This window comes from Triticum urartu, chromosome 3A (assembly GCF_056163025.1).
Source record: "Triticum urartu cultivar PI428250 chromosome 3A, HENAU_Tu73, whole genome shotgun sequence".
Lineage (NCBI taxonomy): Eukaryota > Viridiplantae > Streptophyta > Magnoliopsida > Poales > Poaceae > Triticum > Triticum urartu.
Genome location: NC_141875.1, coordinates 538,111,331 through 538,134,031, shown reverse-complemented (window position 1 = coordinate 538,134,031; position 22,701 = coordinate 538,111,331). Strand labels below are relative to the sequence as shown.

General features: G+C 41.0%; 1 protein-coding gene across 1 annotated transcript; it reads right to left on the bottom strand.

The window, feature by feature from the left end:
* Positions 1 to 821: 821 nt before the first annotated feature.
* LOC125548679 (uncharacterized) lies at positions 822 to 4,320 on the bottom strand. The gene is made up of 6 exons (XM_048712237.2): positions 3,986 to 4,320; positions 3,039 to 3,147; positions 1,800 to 1,930; positions 1,632 to 1,706; positions 1,261 to 1,410; positions 822 to 1,152 (listed from the first exon to the last, which is right to left on the bottom strand). The coding sequence occupies exons 1-6, from the start codon at positions 4,190 to 4,192 to the stop codon at positions 1,033 to 1,035; spliced, it is 792 nt and encodes a 263-aa protein (XP_048568194.1). The 5' UTR covers positions 4,193 to 4,320; the 3' UTR covers positions 822 to 1,032.
* Positions 4,321 to 22,701: the final 18,381 nt, after the last annotated feature.

Here is a 22,701-nt window from a genome sequence, read left to right as displayed (position 1 = left end):
TCGGCTTAATCCATACTGCGTCCTTCCATGCTTTGTGATTATGACTAGAGTAGGAATAAAAGTGCCTACTAGGAATGGTATGCATGCTCACCGGTCAAGGTAGTACATTTTGAGCATAGATCAAGGTTCCTTCCTGTTGTTCATATGTTCAATGCAGAATGACAAGCTCGTCCTCGACAATGCAGCTTCAGGGAACTCCTCAAAGGGCAAGAAGGTTTTGTTTGACAAGAAGGGCAAGGCGATGGTGGAGCTCGCACTGCCCCGAAGAGGCGTAAGAACTATGACCATTTCCATGAGGACGCCGCCCAAGTCACTTATGCAAGGTCATCCTTGCACCCCAGTTGGAGTGGCTGCCGCCCTGTGACTTCACCAAGCACTTGACCATTGTCCCACCAGAATTCGTGCTGAGGACAAGCACCAACTGCGTCTAGAGGATCACGGTCCGGACGATTAACAACAGGCTCACCCTTGATAAAGGTTGAGCCCCCTTCACGGTTTCTCACCATAGCAAGATCGGGTACCTCCTCACCTTTCAAGATGCCGAGTCCCGACACCTTGCTAGTGATCGTCTTCAACGACGACGGGGTTGAGTTGGTGGCCAAGTGCAAGGAGCATGAAGAGGCATTTGCCATGGACCCTTCGGGTGTTATCTTTGCGCCTTTTAGTTTAAGACTTTCGTGTTGGACAATTAGTTTGAGACTCTGGTTAAGACTCTTTTAGTAAGTTTGAGACCCATAAGGTAGAGAAGGCCAAGACTTCATATACACAGAAACATCAACAACTTTTCCTTCGGGACACAAGGATGCTGAAAACTCAGGATCTTTGATACGGCAAACCGTGGTATAACAAGATATCTCGAGGCTTATACAGCGTAAAAATTACTTTTGCAAAGAACAACCAGATGAAGCATACGCGATTCATCAGCAACTAACAGGCTGGAGTCAGAATCTGTCAATGACCCACATTCAACTTATCAGAGCATACGGGCTTCTAGCTCTCAGGTATAGCATATCATAAGAGATGATATAGACTTCAGGTCGCGCTAGTGTCCTCAACAGACTTCTTGTATTCAGGCTTGAGCTCATGTGTCCCTTGATTCGGTCCTCTCTTGTTGTAGACACAAAGATCGTTCATTATCTCCTTCAGGAATTGCTGCATGAATAAGGTGTCGTCAGGTCGTAAGTGAATGCATTAACTGTAGCAAGCAACGGATCAACATCTTATCAGTAAATAAATGCTTCTAGGAATCAGGCAAAATACCTCTGGTTGATCAGTTTCCTGCATTAGATGCCTCAGTGACCAATTCGGCTGCCTCTCAAATAACTTGAATAGGATGTTTTCAATGTCCCCACGATCCCTGCGTGTTCTTTTCACTTCAGGAGTTCTGGTTGGCGCCGGCTTCTTCTTGTCCTGATAAACACGAAAATTAGGAGTGATGAGACTCTTTAAAGAAGACCAATTCAAACGATCTATTTACTGGGAATGCTTTTGTTGCCAGAGGAGGTAATTGTTGAAAACATAACATGTAAGGTATAAGATGGAAATCCTAACTTCAGAACCATTTATTACTACTCTCAAGACCCCTAGCAATCTTGAGAGTTGTCTTAGCTATCTTGAGCAAGAACGACTACCTTTGGACCAGAATGAGGCCCGCCACCAATCATGCTAATCATTGTGCGCACGTTCACATGCTCCTTGTCAAGTACCTACAAAGAAATGAAGGGGAAAGGTGAATTTACATGACAACACTTGGAGGATGTAAGAGACAGAAAAGGGCAACATCAAATTAAAATTCTCACATGCACTTTTCTTGTTTTAATCATAGAATTTTTAGTCCTCTCACGGCATAATTTTGCATAGTCTGAAAGGTTTTCTTTGTGCGGTTCCATGTCAAATTTGTGCTCGACTTTTCCTTCGCATGCAAGCTTACCTGAAATAAACAGAACGCAGTAATTATGTGACGCAGAAAAAAAATTAGTGCTGTGTTGTTCCGAATAAACAGCTTGTGTAAATTGTATTGGTTCAGCAAGGTGCATATAACATGTGGTAGAGGAGAATCTACCACAAAAACTTCCAAAGGCAACAGCATAAAACGTATCTGATGCCAGTACGACATGACAAGACACAACCAAGAAACTGTACAGAAAAGATGGATACTAAAAGCAGTACAGTTAAACGTTAGTTATTGCCCTTAACCTTGTTATTAAAGGGAAACATCAAACAGGCATGATAAACCAAAGGCCAAATATATAATTAACTAGCCATCAACTAGCAAGTAGGATTTTTTTTTTGAGAATCGCAAGTAGGATTTCTGAGCTATATCATGATCATGTACTGACTGAAGCTTCGTGTGATAGCTTTATGGAAACACGTATTTGATGGGATACACATGACATGAGTCGGTCGGTATACTGAAATGACTACGTATGAAGTTGCTTGCAAAATCTAAAATGTAGAGAGCCCACAACAAACCATATATTGAGTGGATTAATTAGAACTGAAACATCAACAAGGTGCTTAAAGAGCAAGTTCAAACTAAACAGACTTATAGAAGGAAATAGTTTGACAAGAGGACCCAATTTGTGAGCAGCCTGACAGTATAATGATATCGACAAATTAGCACTATCCCAATATCACAATATGTACAATTACAATCAAACCTGGACTATATATAAACTGTGTCAATTCTTTTCCTACTTAATGAATAGCTAGAGCTCCTGGCCGTTGCCCAAAACAAAGCTCAATGACGCCAATAAGGCAATAACTATAGATAATTGGGGCCTGAGGACTCGGGAATCTAGAATTAATTAAACACCTTAATTTCAGGACTACGGCGGGGTTCGTTGGCATGAGGTGTAACTAGCTTCTGAACCAAATTAGACAATGCAATACATATTATTATTACATTAAGAAACATATATTGGTAAAACAAGCATTCTTTATTTCTCACTTACGGAAACAACTGATCTCAACGTTTTCTGAGAAAAATAAATTAAATGCATGTGGATATCATAAAAAGGTTAAAGACAGCATATTACCTTGGTTAGACTCTGAGAAAACACACATTGGCACAAAATCCTTGAACATATTTAAAGAGTAATTCTTCGGTGTGTTGCCATTATTAGTTTGAGCCATCTCCATCTTGAACTGTTATTTCACTAACACCGTATAAGAAACATAGGTACATAACAAAAACATCTCAAATGGATGTTATTATACAAATTTAGTGAACAGTGCTCTCTTATGGCCTATGGGGAAACTGGGGCACAAAGAGAGAGGAGATGGATGAACAACATTTATGACTCTGAGAACCGAGTTCTGGAAAGGAAAAATGGAAAAGACATGTACAAGGCACTACTGTTTAACCACCAGAGATAGCGTTAGTTTTTAACCCTCATTGTAGAGCATACATGCTTACGCAGTTATGCTAAGCCCTTTCACGATTTGTTTCAGACCAGAATGTTGCTTAATGCCTCCAGACTGCATAGGCTTTTCTCCCAGAAACTACCGACAAATTTTATGCTCATAATTCATCAGAGTGATAGCTGAAAAATTCTGAATAACACACATACATTATATATCAAGATCCAAAGTGCAGTGCTATAATTGCTCAAATTGATCGAGTTAAGTCTCGAAAAATAAGTTACCCATGGCACTTCGAGGTGAAACATACGAACTAGAGACAGGCCTTACATATCTGAAAAACTAACATCAATTAAAGCATACAGTAACGCAACTGAAGGCAAACATAGTTCACCATTCTAGTAATGCGCCTGGACAGAAAAGTTCGTGCTTAAGACAGAAAGAAAATCCAATAGTTCATCATCATTTAGGCAATGCGATCCTAGCAGGGGTTAGCTGATCTTATCTCAGAGCTTACCTTCCGCCCACCACAACCCCAAACAACATACATTGGAATAACTTAGCGGCTACGTTTCGATGGAGGCAAAGCCACGCAAACGGGAGCGAAGGGGGAGGCTCTTGCCTGGTTCGGGTCCTCGTCGGTGCTGAGCGGGTCGAAGGAGAGGATGACCTTGGCGACGACGGGGTTAGGGTTAGGGTTGGGGCCTCCCGCATCGGCGGCGGCGGCGGCGGCCTCCTGCCAGGCGCGCGAGACGATGGTCGGGCACTTCATGAGCCAGACGGAGCGGTCGGCCCGGCCCGTCTCCAGGTGCTTCCCCTCGTCGGCCATGTCCGCGGGTCGGTGGTGCTCCGGTGAGCGGTTCCCCTCGGAGTCGAAGGTTGCGCGGCTCGCCGGCTCGTGTGCCGGGAATCGGGCGCGTCCTGTTTTAACTCGGGGACCGGGACGGTTTTGCGACGGGAAGAGGCGGTGGGCATAGTACACTAGGAAAAACAGGGCTTTTCCTATTTGCCGCTCTGTGCGGCAGATTGCCAGACAATCCCATACACCGAGCAGTAGCGAGCCACTGGGCCAGCCCATTTAGCTTAGACAGTGTAACACCTTCTAAAAGTTTCTGGTCGATTTTATACAATCTTTTTTGTTTACCTGTTTTTTGGTTTTTATTTTCTTTCTAAAAAGTATTCCAAAATTAAAAAATGAATATGTTAAAAGTTGTTCATATTTTTTAATGATCTAAATTTCAAAAAATGTTCATACTTTTTAAGAAATATTCAATTAAAAAGCACTTCTAAAAAGGCTAAAAATTTCAAAAATTGTTTAGTTTTCCAAAAAACATATTTTCAATTTTACAATTTTTTTCTGTCTAAAAAAATTCATTTTAAATAATTAAAATAGTTTTTATTTCCCTAAAAAACCGTAATAAAACTTGAAAAACTTCTGAGCGCTCGCTATACACTAGCTTCGCTACATGGGCAGGCCTAGTCGGGAGGGGCTCGCCTATGCAACAAAGAGGAGCTCCGAAAAAACTGAGAGAAACCCATCGAATGCATGTGTTGTGTGTCATGTGGATGGGTTGCGGTATTTCTTGTTTAGGTCGTTTGTGAGTGAGCTCCTACTCTATTCCTTCAACAAAGAATTGCTTGTAAAACGTGTGGCCTAGAATGGCTCCTAGACGCCGCGCTAGATATTGTAATTAGCTGGTACACTGCCAGATGCATCTATGTAGAGTTGCTTTCATGTTCATAGTATGAGCTATATTTATATTGAGTTAAATTTAAGAAAAATGTATTGATCATTATTGTAAAATGTTGCTTCTACCATGAGAGAAACAAAATTATGACATGTATCATGACTATATATATAAAACTAACACTTACATTAAACCTTATGAAAAATTATACTTGATCCCATTTGCAAGAGATGCACATGCAACTTCCATGTGTGAAAGGGTTTTGTAATGATGATGCATATGTGTGTGTCCAAGCTACTTTGGGCTTGTGCATCTTCTGCGGGGTGAAAGGGTCTTGAAATGACGGTGCGCCGTCTGAGTGTTGAAAAGTCTTCAAATGATGATGGTGTGTGTGTGTGTGTGTGTGCAAGCTGCACTCCAACCATTCAGTTCATACGCCTAACAAAAATAATCCTAATATAGGATGCTATTCATTTAAGTTTTTCTAATAGTTCGCATGGTTTTAGGTTGTTATACATTGTCACTAATACTATTTGTATGCAACTTTAATTGGATTTTGGAACAATGTAAAGTTTAAATAATATTTTATTTGTAACAAAATGACTTTTGAGTTTGCTCCGGCTGTATCTTCACTTAATGACGTTTGAACGATACGCTAGCCAACGACAAAGCGGTTGCTCCCCCTCCCAAACATTCGTATATTTACCGAACACTTTTTTTGCCATGGGGTCAGGTTGAAGAAATTGAAGTCTTCCCCCACCCTAACATGCATATTTTCTCTTTTGCTCCCCCGCCACATGGATACCCCGGTAGCGTATCGTTTTTTCTAGGAACGAACTCTCTCATCTTCATGGCACAATAGAATCCACTACATGCATTCATCTTATCGTCTAAAATAGCATGTATCAGATAATAAATAAAAATCCATGGTCTTGTCAACTGATAGAGCCCGATGCACAAAACTGGTGGAATGACAAAACCTCAACACAAGAACACTACTAAGTGAGCACAAAGAAATATAAAATCGAATTAAGTGCATAGCACCTGACAAAAATCCACCAACGATGCGTGGCATGTTGTCGCCTACAAGCCTAGCTAGCGGTTATGAGAGGAAAAGAACTACTTCCACGTGTATATATTCCATATCATGAAAGTCGGTGTAAAGACATAAATATAAGAAATGCAATTCTTAGTAGCAAATACGATACTAATACCCTATGTATATGTGATTGTAGGATAAAAGTTATGATTGTAGGTACATGTATTCAACATAAAGCAACTATTAAAGAAATACAATTTAATGTCGAGAGTTGGAGGGGTCTTGCTCCCTACCCTAAGACTAGTTATAGTGGGAGTAACTTTAACCGTAACATAGAGTCTAACTCGGCAAATTTGTGTATGTGGTAATGATTTAATGAGGAGAGAGGTAATTTCAGTAACTTAGCTAGTTACCATAACATCACATATCACGATACAATATGAGTCTATAACCTAATAAGTGAATCTTTGCATGACACCATACTTATGTTACTACCCACTATGAAGGTAGTAACATAGCCTTGGGTCACATGTATGTTACTAGTGTAATTTACTCTCCACTATGGCTAGTCTAGGGTCAAGCCCCCTAATTCTTATTTAACTAGTCTTTTAGCAGGGTCATATACCCACCAAAAAATATTATTTTTAGTAGTGTTGGTACTTAGTATATTCAAGTGTTTTTGGGGGAAATATTTTGGCTACTGCGACTCGATGAGTATAAAAAACTCGACAATCTGACGCCGAGGATGAATTTTTTGTATGCCCTTTGGGAGATGTGGAACGTATTCGGTACTTGACATCTCGCATCAGTGGCTGCCACTCTCACCTCAACGATTGTCGCTTGCTCTTTTGCCCCAACCGCCCTCTGCTCTACCTCCAGCTCCACTCACATGCTCCCCCATGGCCAACCACTCCTTCGCCTTAGCCACCATTTTTGCTCCGCAAAGCCTATAGTCTACCCATCGGTGAAACTAGAGACATGTCTCATGAAGGCAAACAACAAAAGATGGATGTTTTGTCTCTATGTGTGGGGGCGGGTGGGGGGGGGGGTGGGGGGGTGTTAAAAATAAATTCTTCCATCTAAGCCCCTCTCACCCCAAAAAATTCCTTCAATGATCTTTCCTGGGCCTGGGTTAGAGCGTGGCGCGCCCGACATAAATGTAGCGATGAGGCTTAGGTATCGATTAGTCAACTATATCAATCGAATTCAAATATGATGTATTATAATGTGAGTTTCCTGGAGTGATACCCTGTCAACCCTCCATGCCGAAGCACGTGGATAGACCCAACTTACATGGACAAACATAGATTAGATGGATCTGTCAGGATATATAATTAACCATGTGTTAACTAAGGATAGTCTCTCCTTATCCAACTGACACATGGTTACCATCTTGCAAACCAATATCTCCGTTCCCTCTAAATAAACTATAGACCAGGTTGAAGGTAATATGCCCTAGAGGCAATAATAAAGTTGTTATTTTATATTTCCTTATATCATGATAAATGTTTATTATTCATGCTAGAATTGTATTAACCGGAAACTTGATACATGTGTGGATACATAGACAAAACATTGTGTCCCTAGTAAGCCTCTACTAGACTAGCTCGTTAATCAAAGATGGTTAAGTTTCCTAACCATAGACATGTGTTGTCATTTGATGAACGGGGTCACATCATTAGGAGAATGATGTGATGGACAAGACCCATCCGTTAGCTTAGCGTATTGATCGTTCAGTTTTATTGATATTGCTTTCTTCATGTCAAATTCATATTCCTTTGACTATGAGATTATGCAACTCCCGGATACCGGAGGAATACCTTGTGTGCTATCAAACTCACAACGTAACTGGGTGATTATAAAGATGCTCTACAGGTATCTCTGAAGGTATTTGTTGGGTTGGCATAGATAGATTAGGATTTGTCACGCCAAGTATCGGAGAGGTATCTCTGGGCCCTCTCGGTAATACACATCATAAGAAGACTTGCAAGCAAAGTGACTAATGAGTTAGTTGCGGGATGATGTATTACGGAACTAGTAAAGAGACTTGCCGGTAACGAGATTGAACTAGGTATGAAGATACCGACGATCGAATCTCGGGCAAGTAACATACCAATGATAAAGGGAATAACATATGTTGTCATTACGGTTCGACCGATAAAGATCTTCGTAGAATATGTAGGAACCAATATGAGCATCTAGGTTCCGCTATTGGTTACTGACCGGAGAGGTGTCTCGGTCATGTCTACATAGTTCTCGAACCCGTAGGGTCCGCACGCTTAACGTTCGATGATGATTTGTATTATATGAGTTATGTGATTCGGTGACCGAATATTGTTCGGAGTCTCGGATGAGATCATGGACATGATGAGGAGTCTCGAAATGGTCGAGAGGTAAAGGTTAATATATAGCACAATAGTATTCGGATACCGGAAGTGTTTCAGATGGTACCGGGTACATATCGGGTCACCAAAAGGGGTTGATGGGCCAAGAGGGGAAACACAGCAGCCAGCAGTGGCTGATGCTCCCCCATATGGGCCGCACCAGAGGAGAAAGGAAAGAGGGGAGGAGAGAAGGAAGGGGAGGGATTTGGCCTCCCCCTTCCTTCCCTCCTCCCTCCTCTTTCCTTCCCCCTCCGGTGAAAAAGGAAAGGGGGGCCGAACTGGGGAGGGACCCCAAGTAGGATTCGGCCTACTTGGGGCGCTCCCCTTGGCTGCTCCCTCTCATCCCACGTATATATATGAGGGGGGAGGCGCCTAGAAGACACAACAACATCTGTTAGCCGTGTGCAGCGCCCCCCTCCACAGATTACACCCTCGGTCATATTCTCGCGGTGCTTAGGCGAAACCCTGCACGGATCACTTCACCATCATCGTCACCACGCCGTCGTGCTGACGAAACTCATCTACTTCCTCGACACTTTGCTGGATCAAGAGTTCGAGGGACGTCATCAAGCTGAACGTGTGCAGAACTGAGAGGTCGGTACTTGATCAGTCGGAACGAGAAGAAGTTCGACTACATCAACCGCGTTGTCAAACGCTTCTGCTTTCGATCTACGAGGGTACGTAGACACACTCTCCCCCTCTCGTTGCTATGCGTCTCCTAGATAGATCTTGCGTGAGCATAGGAACTTTTTTGAAATTGCATGCTACGTTTCCCAATAGTGGCATCCGAGCCTGGTCTATGCGTAGATGATATGCATGAGTAGAACACAAAGAGTTGTGGGTGGTGATCGTCATACTGCTTACCACCAATGTCTTATTTTTATTCCGCGGTATTGTTGGATGAAGCGGCCTGGACCAACCTTACATGACCAAGTTCATGAGACTGGTTCCACCGACAAACATGCAACTAGTTTTGCATAAAGGTGGATGGCGGGTGTCTGTTTCTCCTACTTTAGTTGAATCAAATTTGACTGCGGCCGGTCCTTGTTGAAGGTTAAAACAACAAACTTGATAAATGACCGTTGTGGTTTTGATGCGTAGGTAAGAACGGTTCTTGCTAGAAGCCCATAGTAGCCACATAAAACTTGCAACAACAAAGTAGAGGACGTCTAACTTGTTTTTGCAGGGCATGTTGTAATGTGATATGGTCAAGACATGATGTGATATACGTTATTGTATGAGATGATCATGTTTTGTAAAAGTTACTGGCAACCGGCAGGAGCCTTATGGTTGTCTCTTTATTGTATGAAATGCAAACGCTACGTAATTGCTTTACTTTATCACTATGCGTTAGCGATAGTTGTAGAAGCAATAGTTGGCGAGACGATCACGATGCTACAATGGAGATCAAGGTGTCAAGCCAATGACGATGGAGATCATGACGATGCTTTGGAGATGGAGATCAAAAGCACAAGATGATGATGGCCATATCATGTCACATATTTTGATTGCATGTGATGTTTATCTTTTATGCATCTTATTTTGCTTACTACGGCGGTAACATTATAAGATGATCCCTTAACTAAAATTTCAAGGTATAAGTGTTCTCCCTGAGTATGCACTGTTGCGACAGTTCGTCGTGCTGAGACACCACATGATGGTTGGGTGTGATAGGCTCTACGTTCACATACAATGGGTGCAAGATAGTTTTGCACATGCGGAATACTTGGGTTAAACTTGACGAGCCTAGCATGTACAGACATGGCCTCGGAACACCGGATACCAAAAGGTCGAATGTGAATCATCTAGTAGATATGATCAACATAGAGATGTTCACCATTGATGACTAATCCATCTCACGTGATGATCAAACATGGTTTAGTTGATTTGGATCACGTATCATTTAGATGACTTGAGGGATGTCTATCTAAGTGGGAGTTCTTAAGTAATATGATTAATTGAACTTAATTTATCATGAACTTAGTCCTGATAGTATTTGCATATCTATGTTGTAGATCAATAGCTCGTGATATAGCTCCGATATATTTTTGATATGTTCCTAGAGAAAAGTTGAAAGATGATAGTAGCAATGATGCAGACTAGATCCATGATCTGAGGATTATCCTCATTGCTGCACAGAAGAATTATGTCCTTGATGCACCGCTAGGTGACATACCTTTTGCAGGAGTAGATGCATACATTATGAACGTTTGAAAATCTTGGTATGATGACTACTCGATAGTTTAGTGCGCCATGCTTTACGTCTTAGAACCGGGACTTCAAAAACATTTTGAACGCCACAGAGCATATGAGATGTTCCAAGAGTTGAAATTAGTATTTCAGACTCATGCCCGTGTCGAGTGGTATGAGACCTCTGTCAAGTACTTTGCCTACAAGATGGAGGAGAATAGCTCAGCTAGTGAGCATGTGCTCAGAATGTCTGGGTACTAAAATCACTTGAATCAAGTGGGAGTTAATCTTCTAGATAATATAGTGATTGACAGAGTTCTCTAGTCGCCATCACCAAGTTACTAGAACTTCGTGATGAACTATAATATGCACGGGATGAAGAAAATGATTCCCAAGCTCTTCGGAATGCTGAAATCGGCGAAGGTAGAAATCAAGAAAGAACATCAAGTGTTGATGATTAACAAGACCACTAGTTTCAAGAAAAAGGGCAAGGGAAAGGAAGGGAACTTCAATAAGAATGGCAAGCAAGTTGTCACTCTTGGGAAGAAGCCCAAAGTTGGACTCAAGCCTGAAACTGAGTGCTTCTACTGCAAAGAAACTAGTCACTGGATGCGGAACTGCCCCAAGTATTTGGCAGATAAGAAGGATGGCAAAGTGAACGAAGGTATATTTGATATACATGTTATTGATGTGTACTTTACTAGTGTTCATAGTAGCCCCTGGGTGTTTGATACCGGTTCAGTTGCTAAGATTAGTAACACGAAACATGAGTTACAAAATGAACAGAGACTAGTTGAGGGCGAAATGACGATGTGTGTTGGAAGAGATTCCAAGGTTGATAAGATCACCATCACATACTCCCTCTACCTTCGGGATTAGTGTTGGAACTAAATAAATGTTATTTGGTGTTTTCGTTGAGCATGAATATGATTGGATCATGTTTATTGTGATACGGTTATTCATTTAAGTCAGAGAATAATTGTTGTTCTGTTTACATGAATAAAACCTTCTATGGTCATACACCCGATGTAAATGGTTTATTGAATCTCGATCATGGTGATACACATATTCATAATATTGATGCCAAAAGACGCAAAGTTGATAATGATAGTGCAACATATTTATGGCACTGCCGTTTAGGTCATATTCGTGTAAAGCGCATGAAGAAACTCCATGCAGATGGGCTTTTGGAATCACTTGATTATGAATCATTTGATACTTGCGAACCATGCCTCATGGGGAAGATCACTAAAACTCCATTCTCTGGAACAATGGAGCGAGCTGATGACTTATTGGAAATAATACATACGGATGTATGTGGTCTGATGAGTGTTGAAGCTCGCGGCGGGTATCGTTGTTTTCTGACCTTCACAGATGATTTGAGTAGATATGGGTATATATACTTAATGAAACACAAGTCTGAAACATTTGAAAAGTTCAAAGAATTTCAGAGTGAAGTGGAGAATCATTGTGCCAAGAAAATAAAGTTTCCATGATCTAATCGCGGAGGCGAATATTTGAGTTACGAGTTTGGCCTTCATTTAAAACAATGTGGAATAGTTTCACAACTCACACCACCTGGAACACCATAGCGTAATGGTGTGTCCGAACGTCGTAACCGTACTCTATTGGATATGGCGCGTTCTATGATATCTCTTACCGATTTGCCTTTATCATTTTGGGGTTATGCATTAGAGACAGGTGCATTCACGTTAAATAGGGCACCGTCTAAATCCGTTGAGACGACACCGTATGAACTATGGTTTGGCAAGAAACCAAAGCTGTCGTTTCTTAAAGTTTGGGGTTGCAATGCTTATGTGAAAAAGCTTCAGCCTGATAAGCTCAAACCCAAATCAGAGAAGTGCATCTTCATAGGATACCCAAAAGAAACTGTTGGGTACACCTTTTACCACAGATCCGAAGGCAAGATCTTTGTTGCTAAGAATGAATCCTTTCTAGAGAAGGAGTTTCTCTCGAAAGAAGTCAGTGGGAGAAAAGTAGAACTTGAATTGTACCTTCTCTCGAATTGGAAAGTAGCACATCAGTGAAATCGGTTCCCGTGATGCCTACACCAACTAGAGAGGAAGCTAATGATGATGATCATGAAACTTTGGATCAAGTTACTACTGGACCTCGTAGGTCGAACAGAGCATGTTCCGTACCAGAGTGGTACGGTAATCATGTCCTGAAATTCATGTTATTAGACCATGGCGAACCTAAGAACTATGAAGAAGCTATAATGAGCCCAGATTCCGACAAATGGCTTGAGGCCATGAAATCTAAGATATGATCCATGTATGAGAACAAAGTATGGACTTTGGTGGATTTGCCTGATGATCGGCGAGCCATAGAGAATAAATGGATCTTTGAGAAGAAGACTGACGCTGATGGTAATGTCACTGTCTACAAAGCTCAACTTCTCGCGAAAGGTTTTCGACAAGTTCAACGGGTTGACTACGATGAGACCTTCTCACCCGTAGCGATGCTTAAGTCAGTCTGAATCATGTTAGCAATTGCCGCATTTTATGATTATGAAATCTGGCAAATGGACATCAAAACTGCATTCCTTAATGGATATCTTAAAGAAGAGTTGTATATGATGCAACCAGAAGGTTTTGTCGATCCTAAAGGTGCTGACAAAGTGTGCAAGCTCCAGCGATCCATCTATGGACTGGTGCAAGCATCTCGGAGTTGGAATATATGCTTTGATAAGGTGATCAAAGCATATGGTTTATATAGACTTGAAGTGAAGCCTGTATTTACAAGAAAGTGAGTGGGAGCTCGAGTATCATTTCTAATATTATATGTGGATGACATATTGTTGATTAGAAATGATATAGAATTTCTAAATAGCATAAAAGGATACTTGAATAAGAATTTTTTTTCAACGAAAGACCTCGGTGAAGCTGCTTATGTATTAGGGCATCAAGATCTATAAGATAGATTGATACGCTTAATAGGACTTTCACAAAGAACATACCTTGGAATTTTTTTGAAGAAGTTCAAAATAGATTAGTGGCCGAAGGAAACACGTGTTGGCTCACCGCTGGGACAGATGTCAATCACTCACTGGTGAGGAGGTGCCTATGATACGTCAAACGTGGCACGACCCAACAGAGGCACATTCCAGTGAAAAGGCCGGCCCGTTTGACTTGGTCAAAGAGGTAGCGGGCCGGCCCACGGAAAGCCTGATAACGGCCTGTTAGCATATAGCCCATATATAGCCCGCTAGGCCATGACCCGTTAGGCTTACCCGAATTAGGCCCAGTAGCGTCATTTGGGCCGTCCAGTATGATTCCAGCCCGTTGTAACTTCCGGCCCATGTCTGGCCCATGAAGCCTTCTTGCCCATATGAGGCCCTTTGTAAATCTTGGCCCATTAACAGCCCGTGGTGAAACTGGCCCGTAATGAACAGTCTATCGCTTTATACCCATTAACAGCCCATTAGTCTGTCGGTCGTTTCCAGCCAGTGTTAACTTTCGGCCTTCTAAGGGCCCATTTATTCTTGGGCTCATTTCTAGAATTCGATTACTTACGGTCCGTTACTGGCTTGTTCAGCTTGTGGGCCAAATTCAGCCTGTGGTTACAGTCGGCCTGCTTGTGGCCCATTAAGACGTTGGGTTGTTTCCGCAGCGTCATCAATTATGGCCTATTAACGGCCCGTTATGGTCAGGCCATAAAACAGACGATTTCCACTCTAGCCCATCTACGGTCCATTTTGCAGTCCATCATTGGTCCACGAATAGTACGACCCATGTTTGGTGAAATGATTATATGGACCGTAGAAGGCCATAGATGCGACGGCCCGTAGAAGGCCCATGGATCCTACGGCTCGTAGAAGGCCCATGGATCCTATGGCCCGTAGAAGGCCCATGGATCCTACGGCCCGTGGAAGGCCCATGGATCGTACATCCCATGGAGGGCCATGGTCACTATGCAGGTAGCAAGACCATGGTCACAACAGTCCGTGTGTTGCCATGGTTATTGTGGCCACTAGAAAAATGCGGAAAACTACAGTGATTACAAGCAAACAACTAAACAAGACAATAAGGAAATAAATAAGCAATGAACTAATGCTAGACTATTACGGCTATTACACATATTACATCCACTGGGCATCAAAGTTCGCCACCAGTGCAAATATAGGGAACAAAGTAGCATATTACATACACTTGCCGTCTAAATTGGCCACTAGTGCAAATAAACGCGACAGCAAGACAAGTCCATAACTGAAACAACTTCAGAAGAGCTCAAGAAACGTTATCCTGGGTATCCACCATGCTGGCAATAAGCTTAGCAATCTTATTAGCTTTGTCCTGTTTGGCGCTAAAATCCTCCAACGCTTGTTGTTGCACCAGAAAGTATGCATTTGAATGCTCCAGGGACTTCCGCAGTCCTTCCGTTTCTTGTTGTAACACAACTAATCGATGTATTTCAGCTTGTAGTTGAGACTCAAGAAACCGAACTGATTCAGACAGTGAGTTTGTATAGCTTGTGCAAGCGCTAGTGGCCAGTAACTCGAACACTAAACCAAGATAGGACTTTGGGGTTGTATCACTGTCTTCAAGATAGTCTTCCTTAGCTGTTTTATCAGCTTTGTTGGAGACCAACAAGGATGTCTCACTATCCTGAACCTTATCTGCATTAATTCCTTTACCATTTCTTAATAAGACACTCTTCCCCAATATTCTATCAGCATTCTAAAAGAAGAAACAAGTAGACACATAACAGGTTTAGCATGTACTAGTATATGAAACTCATTTTGGTGAACCAATTCATTAGTAAGGTGGATAGGATTAAACTGATACGTCTCCATCGTATCTACTTTTCCAAACACTTTTGCCCTTGTTTTGGACTCTAACTTGCATGATTTGAATGGAACTAACCCGGACTGACGCTGTTTTCAGCAGAATTGCTATGGTGTTATTTATGTGCAGAAACAAAAATTCTCGGAATGACCTGATACTTCACGGAACATCTATTCGGAAATAATAATAAATCCTTGCAAAAGATGAAGATCAGGGGGCCCACCACCTGTCCACGAGGGTGGGGGGCGCGCCCCCCTACCTCGTGGGCCCCCTGGAGCTCCTCCGACCTCAACTCCAACTCTATATATTTGGTTTCAGAAAAAAATCAGAGATAAGAATCCATCGCGTTTTACGATACGGAGCTGCCGCCAAGCCCTAAAACCTCTCGGGAAGGCTGATCTGGAGTCCGTTCAGGGCTTTGGAGAGGGGAATCCGTCGCCATCGTCATCATCAACCATCCTCCATCACCAATTTCATGATGCTCACCGCCGTGCGTGAGTAATTCCATCGTAGGCTTGCTGGACAGTGATGGGTTGGATGAGATCTATCATGTAATCGAGTTAGTTTTGTTAGGGTTTGATCCCTAGTATCCACTATGTTCTGAGATTGATGTTGCTATGACTTTGCTATGCTTAATGCTTGTCACTAGGGCCCGAGTGCCATGATTTCAGATCTGAACCTATTATGTTTTCATAAATATATGAGAGTTCTTGATCCTATCTTGCAAGTCTATAGTCACCTATTATGTGTTATGATCCGTTAACCCTGAAGTGATAATAATCGGGATACTTACCGGTGATGACCGTAGTTTGAGGAGTTCATGTATTCACTATGTGTTAATGCTTTGGTCTGGTACTCTATTAAAAGGAGGCCTTAATATCCCTTAGTTTCCACTAGGACCCCGCTGCCACGGGAGGGTAGGACAAAAGATGTCATGCAAGTTCTTTTCCATAAGCACGTATGACTATATTCGGAATACATGCCTATATTACATTGATGAATTGGAGCTAGTTCTATGTCACCCTAGGTTATGACTGTTACATGATGAACCGCATCCGGCATAATTCTCTATCACCGATCCATTTCCTACAAGCTTTCCATATATTGTTCTTCGCTTATTTACTTTTCGGTTGCTATTGCTATCATCACTACAAAATACCAAAAACATTACTTTTGCTACCATTACCACTGCTATCATATTAATTTGCTACTAAATACTTTGCTGCAGATATTAAGTTTCCAGGTGTGGTTGAATTGACAACTCAGCTGCTAATACTTGAGAATATTCTTTGGCTCCCCTTGTGTCGAATCAATAAATTTGGGTTGAATACTCTACCCTCGAAAACTGTTGCGATCCCCTATACTTGTGGGTTATCAAGACTATTTTCTGGCGCCGTTGCCGGGGAGCATAACTCTATTCTTTGAGTCACTTGGGATTTATATCTGCTTATCATTATGAATAACTTGAAAGATCCAAGAACCAAGATTTATCCCTCAACTACGAGGGGAGGTAAGGAACTGCCATCTAGCTCTGCACTTGATTCACCTTCTGTTTTGAGTAAGCTTGTGACACCTAAACCTGCTTCTGCTATTCGTTCTGATATGTCACATGTTATTGATGATGCCACTTCTGCTATACATGATACTTATGATGAAACTACTTCTATGCTTGATACTACTGTGCCACTTGGTGAATTTCTTGATGAACAACTTGCTAGGGTTAGAGAGAATGAAAATATTGAATCTGATAATATTGATGAGAGTGATGATGAAGACTCACCTGTTATTCCTGAGGGTTATGTTTTTGATAAAGAAGCTTCTTTAGCTATTTTAGCTTGCAAAGATAGATACGAGCTCAAGAGGTTATTAGCTAAATGGAAGCAGCAATCTCTTAATGCTAGAATGAAACCTGACCCTGCTTTTACTACTTCACCTATCTGTGTTACTGATAAGGATTATGCATTCTCTGTTGATCCTGATATAATTACTTTGGTTGAATCTGATCCTTTTCATGGCTATGAATCTGAAACTGTTGTGGCACATCTTACTAAATTAAATGATATAGCCACCCTATTCACTACTGATGAGAGAACTCGTTACTTTTATATCCTTAAAATATTTCCGTTCTCATTAAAGGGTGATGCTAAGATATGGTTTAATTCTCTTGATCCTGGTTGTGTGCGTAGTCCCCAGGATATGATTTATTACTTCTCTTCTAAATATTTCCCTGCTCATAAGAAACAAGCTGCTTTAAGGGATATATATATATATAATTTTGTGCAAATTGAAGAAGAGAGTCTCCCACAAGCTTTGGGGAGGTTTCTCAAGTTACTTAATGCTTTGCCTGATCATCCTCTTAAGAAAAATGAAATACTTGATATCTTTTATAGTGGACTAACCGATGCCTCCAAAGATTACCTGGATAGTTGTGTTGGTTCTGTTTTCAGGGAAAGAACACCGGATGAAGCCGAAATTCTATTGAATAATATGTTGACAAATGAAAATAATTGGACACTTCCTAAGCCAACTCCTGAGCCTATTCCTAAACCAACTCCGAAGAAGAGAGGTGTTCTATTTCTCAGTCTTGAGGATATGCAAGAGGCAAAGAAATCTGTGAAAGAAAAAGGTATTAAAGCTGAGGATGTTAAGAATTTACCTCCTATTGAAGAAATACACGGTCTTAATTTACCGCCTGTTGAAGAAACATATGATCTTAATCCATTACCTATTGAAGAAATACATGGTCCTGATAATCCGACACAGGTAGTAAAGGTAAATTCTATCTATAGATATGATAAAGCTGAAATCCCATTTACTAAGTTTGCTAGACCATGCTTAGATGAGTTTGATAAATTTATGGTTAAGCAAGAAGACTGCAATGCTTATTTTGGTAGACAATTGAAATACAATTCAAATATGCTTTAACACTTGGGTGATTATATGGCTAATGTCAAAGGTGAACTTAAACTTATTAGTAAACATGCTTCTATGGTTACCACTCAAGGAGAACAAGTACTTAAGGCTCAAAATGATTTGCTCAATGAATTGAATAGTAAAAATAATGATAATGTTGTTAGAGTTATGACTAGAGGTGGTAGAATGACTCAGGAACCTCTGTATCCTGAAGGCCACCCTAAGAGAATTGAGCAAGATTCTCAGAGAAATAATATAGATGCACCTAGTCCTTCTAAAAGGAAGAAAAAGAAAAATGATAGGACTTTGCATGCTTCTAGTGAACCTATTGTTGAAACACCTGAGAATCCAAATGATATTTCTATCTTTGATGCTGAAACACAATCTGGTAATGAACCTGAAACTAGTGATAATGCTAATAATAATGTTCATGATGATGCTCAACCTAGTAATGATAATGATATAGAAATTGAACCTGCTATTGATCTTGATAACCCACAATCAAAGAATCAACGTTATGATAAGAAAGACTTTGTTGCTAGGAAACACAGTAAAGAAAGAGAACCATGGGTTCAGAAACCTATGCCTTTTCCTCCCAAACCATACAAGAAAAAGGATGATGAGGATTTTGAGCGCTTTGCTGAAATGATTAGACCTATGTTTTTGCGTATGCGATTAACTGATATGCTCAAAATGAATCCTTATGCTAAGTACATGAAAGAAATTGTTACAAATAAAAGAAAGATACTGGAAGCCGAAATTTCCACCATGCTTGCTAATTATATTTTAAGGGTGGAATACACAAAAAACTTGGAGATCCAGGAGTACCCACTATTCCATGCTCCATTAAAAGAAACTATGTTTAAACTGCTTTATGTGATCTTGGAGCCGGTGTTAGTGTTATGCCTCTCTCTTTATATCATAGACTTGATTTGAATAAGTTGACACCTACTGAAATATCTTTGCAAATGGCTGATAAATCAACTGCTATACCTGTCGGTATTTGTGAGGATGTGCCTGTTGTAGTTGCAAATGTTACTATTTTAACAGACTTTGTTATTCATGATATTCCCGAGGACGATAGTATGTCTATTATTCTTGGAAGACCCTTTTTGAATACTGTAGGGGCTGTTATTGATTGCACTAAAGGCAATGTCACTTTTCATGTTAATGGTAATGAGCATACGGTACACTTTCCGAGGAAACAACCTCAAGTTCATAGTATCAACTCTATTGGAAAAATTCCATCGATTATATTTAGAGGTTTTAAATTTCCTCTACCTACTGTCAAGAAGAAATATGATATTATTATTATTGGGGATGTGCATATCCCCGTTGAGGTAACATAGTGTTATTCGAAATTTCTCCGGTTCCATGTTATTCGGAATGAGCTCGTTAACAAGACTTGATCAACCTTGTTAGTGGATTCCTTTTGATGAGCATGAGATGGATGAAAGTAGAAGGCACAACCTTCTGTACCCTCCTTTTACTTTCTGTTATTTATATTAAATAAAATAAAAATAGTATTTTTTGTCTGTTATTTGATTTATCCGTGCAATATAAAAATACCCCGAAAATAAAAGTTCTCCAAATGCCCTGAAATTTAAATATGACTTTTTCTGGAATATTTGAGAATATTTGGCACTGAGAACACAGCAGGAGGAGCTGGCACCTGGCCACGAGGGTCAGGGGCGCGCCCCCTGCCTCGTGGGCCCACGGTGGCCCTCCTCTACTTATCCTTGCACCCACACACTCCTTCTTCCTCCCACAAACACGAATATCCAGCTCAAACCCGAGTCCAAGCTCATTTTGCTGCCATTTTCGATCTCCTTGCTCAAAGCACCTCTCACAAAACTGCTTGGGGGGATTGTTCCTTGGTATGTGACTCCTCCATTGGTCCAATTAGTTTTTGTTCTAGTGCTTTATTCATTGCAAATTTGTGCTGCTTAGGTGACCCTGTTCTTGAGCTTGCATGTCAAATTTATATGGTCAAAAGTAGTTTTGATGCATGATATAGGCTCTAGGCACTTGTAGGAGTAGTTGCTATCAATATTATTGAGTTTGGTTCACTTTTATTTTGAAGTTACTAAAAATTTCAGAATTTTTCAGAAAATAATGAAGAGATTTTTGAGGGGCTCATCGAGCCGAAGCTCGAAGGAAAAGGCACAGAAGCCCAAGTATAATCTGCCTCACACCGCAGAGGTTCGGCCGTGTGAATGGCCTTCCGATGATTTCTTGAGAGCAACCGGGATTTATGATGATTTTTACGAATTGGCTAAGAATGCAGGCCTCACCGCCTTCCTCCACAACCAACGTGAACAATATATCTTACTCACAAATATCTTTGTGCAAAACCTTCATTTCCATTCTAGGAGCTCACCACATACGGTGGAGTTTTATTTATATGATGAGCATAAGGAGATGTCACTTTATGATTTTTGTCGGGTTTGTTTGGTCCCTTTCGAGGGCACGACAGAGGAACCACACCGTAGCGATGTGGATGGGTTTATTGATACCATTACTGTAGGGGAAACGAGGAAGGTTTCCGATGCACGAATCACTAGCATACATTTTCCTGTTTTACGCTACTTTGCAATATTTGCTAGTCGTTGTTTAATTGGTCGCGGAAACTGTGGAAACCTTAGTGTTCCTGATATTATTATTTTGTTCCATGGTTTATTCAGTGATAAATCTGTCAGTATGGGCGGTACTATTGCTAAACAGTTAAGTCTGAACCGTACAAAGGGCCCCATCTTTGGAGGCATCTATGCTTCATGCCTAGCTGCACATTTTAACATACCTATTAGGCATTATGAGAAGGAAGAAAAATTGCTGCCTCGTGTTTATTTAGATTATAAGAGTATGGTAGCACACGATTTTATTGTTAAGAATAGGGAAGGAGAGCTTAAATACAAATTGTTCTTTCATAAACATCATCCTGAGACTATTACCCTGCCTGCTCCTTCCTTGTTTGATTTATCTGCAGGCCAGTACCTTGTTCCGTTAGAGACTATTCACGCCTATCGGAACCCTACGTCAGCCATAGAGCCAGAGCTGGAACCACAAGTTGATCCTCCACGACAGTCTAATTACCATTGGGATACGAAAATGATTGCCAACTAGTGGCAGTCAGAGTCTTCTTCATCTCAGTACGACCCCAACTATTACTATGGATATCAGCCAGGCCAACCGTGGCCATAGACCAACTTAGGACAAAAGCCTAAGCTTGGGGGAGTACGTATTTCTCACCGACATTACATTCATGTTCACACACTCATTGCTAGATGTCGGTTGCTACCTCTTGTGCACTGCGTTGGTTTTCCCCGAAGAGGAAGGGATGATGCAACAAAGTAGCGTAAGTATTTCCCTCAGTTTTTGAGAACCAAGGTATCAATCCAGTAGGAGGCTATGCGCGAGTCCCTCGCACCTGCACAAAACAAATAAATCCTCGCAACCAACACAAATAGGGGTTATCAATCCCTATAGGGTCACTTACGAGAGTGAGATATGATAGATATGATAAGATAATATTTTTGGTATTTTTATGATAAAGATGCAAAGTAAAATAAAGGCAAAGTAAATAGCAAAGGAAATAACTAAGTAGTAGGAGATTAATATGATAAAGATAGACCCGGGGGCCATAGGTTTCACTAGTGGCTTCTCTCGAGAGCATAAGTATTCTACGGTGGGTGAACAAATTACTGTTGAGCAATTGACAGAATTGAGCATAGTTATGAGAATATCTAGGTATGATCATGTATATAGGCATCACGTCTGAGACAAGTAGACCGACTCCTGCCTGCAACTAATACTATTACTCCACTCATCGACCGCTATCCAGCATGCATCTAGAGTATTAAGTTAAAAACAGAGTAATGCCTTAAGCAAGATGACATGATGTAGAGGGATAAACTCATGCAATATGAAGAAAACCCCATATTGTTATCCTCAATGGCAACAATACAATACGTGCCTTGCTGCCCTTAATGTCACCGGGAAAGGACACCGCAAGATTGAACCCAAAGCTAAGCACTTCTCCCATTGCAAGAAAGATCAATCTAGTAGGCCAAACCAAACTGATAATTCGAAGAGACTTGCAAAGATAACCAATCATACATAAAAGAATTCATAGAAGATTCAAATATTATTCATAGATAGACTTGATCATAAACCCACAATTCATCAGTTTCAACAAACACACCGCAAAAAGAAGATTACATCGAATGGATCTCCACAAGAGAGGGGGAGAACATTGTATTGAGATCCAAAAAGAGAGAAGAAGCCATCTAGCTACTAACTATGGACCCATAGGTCTG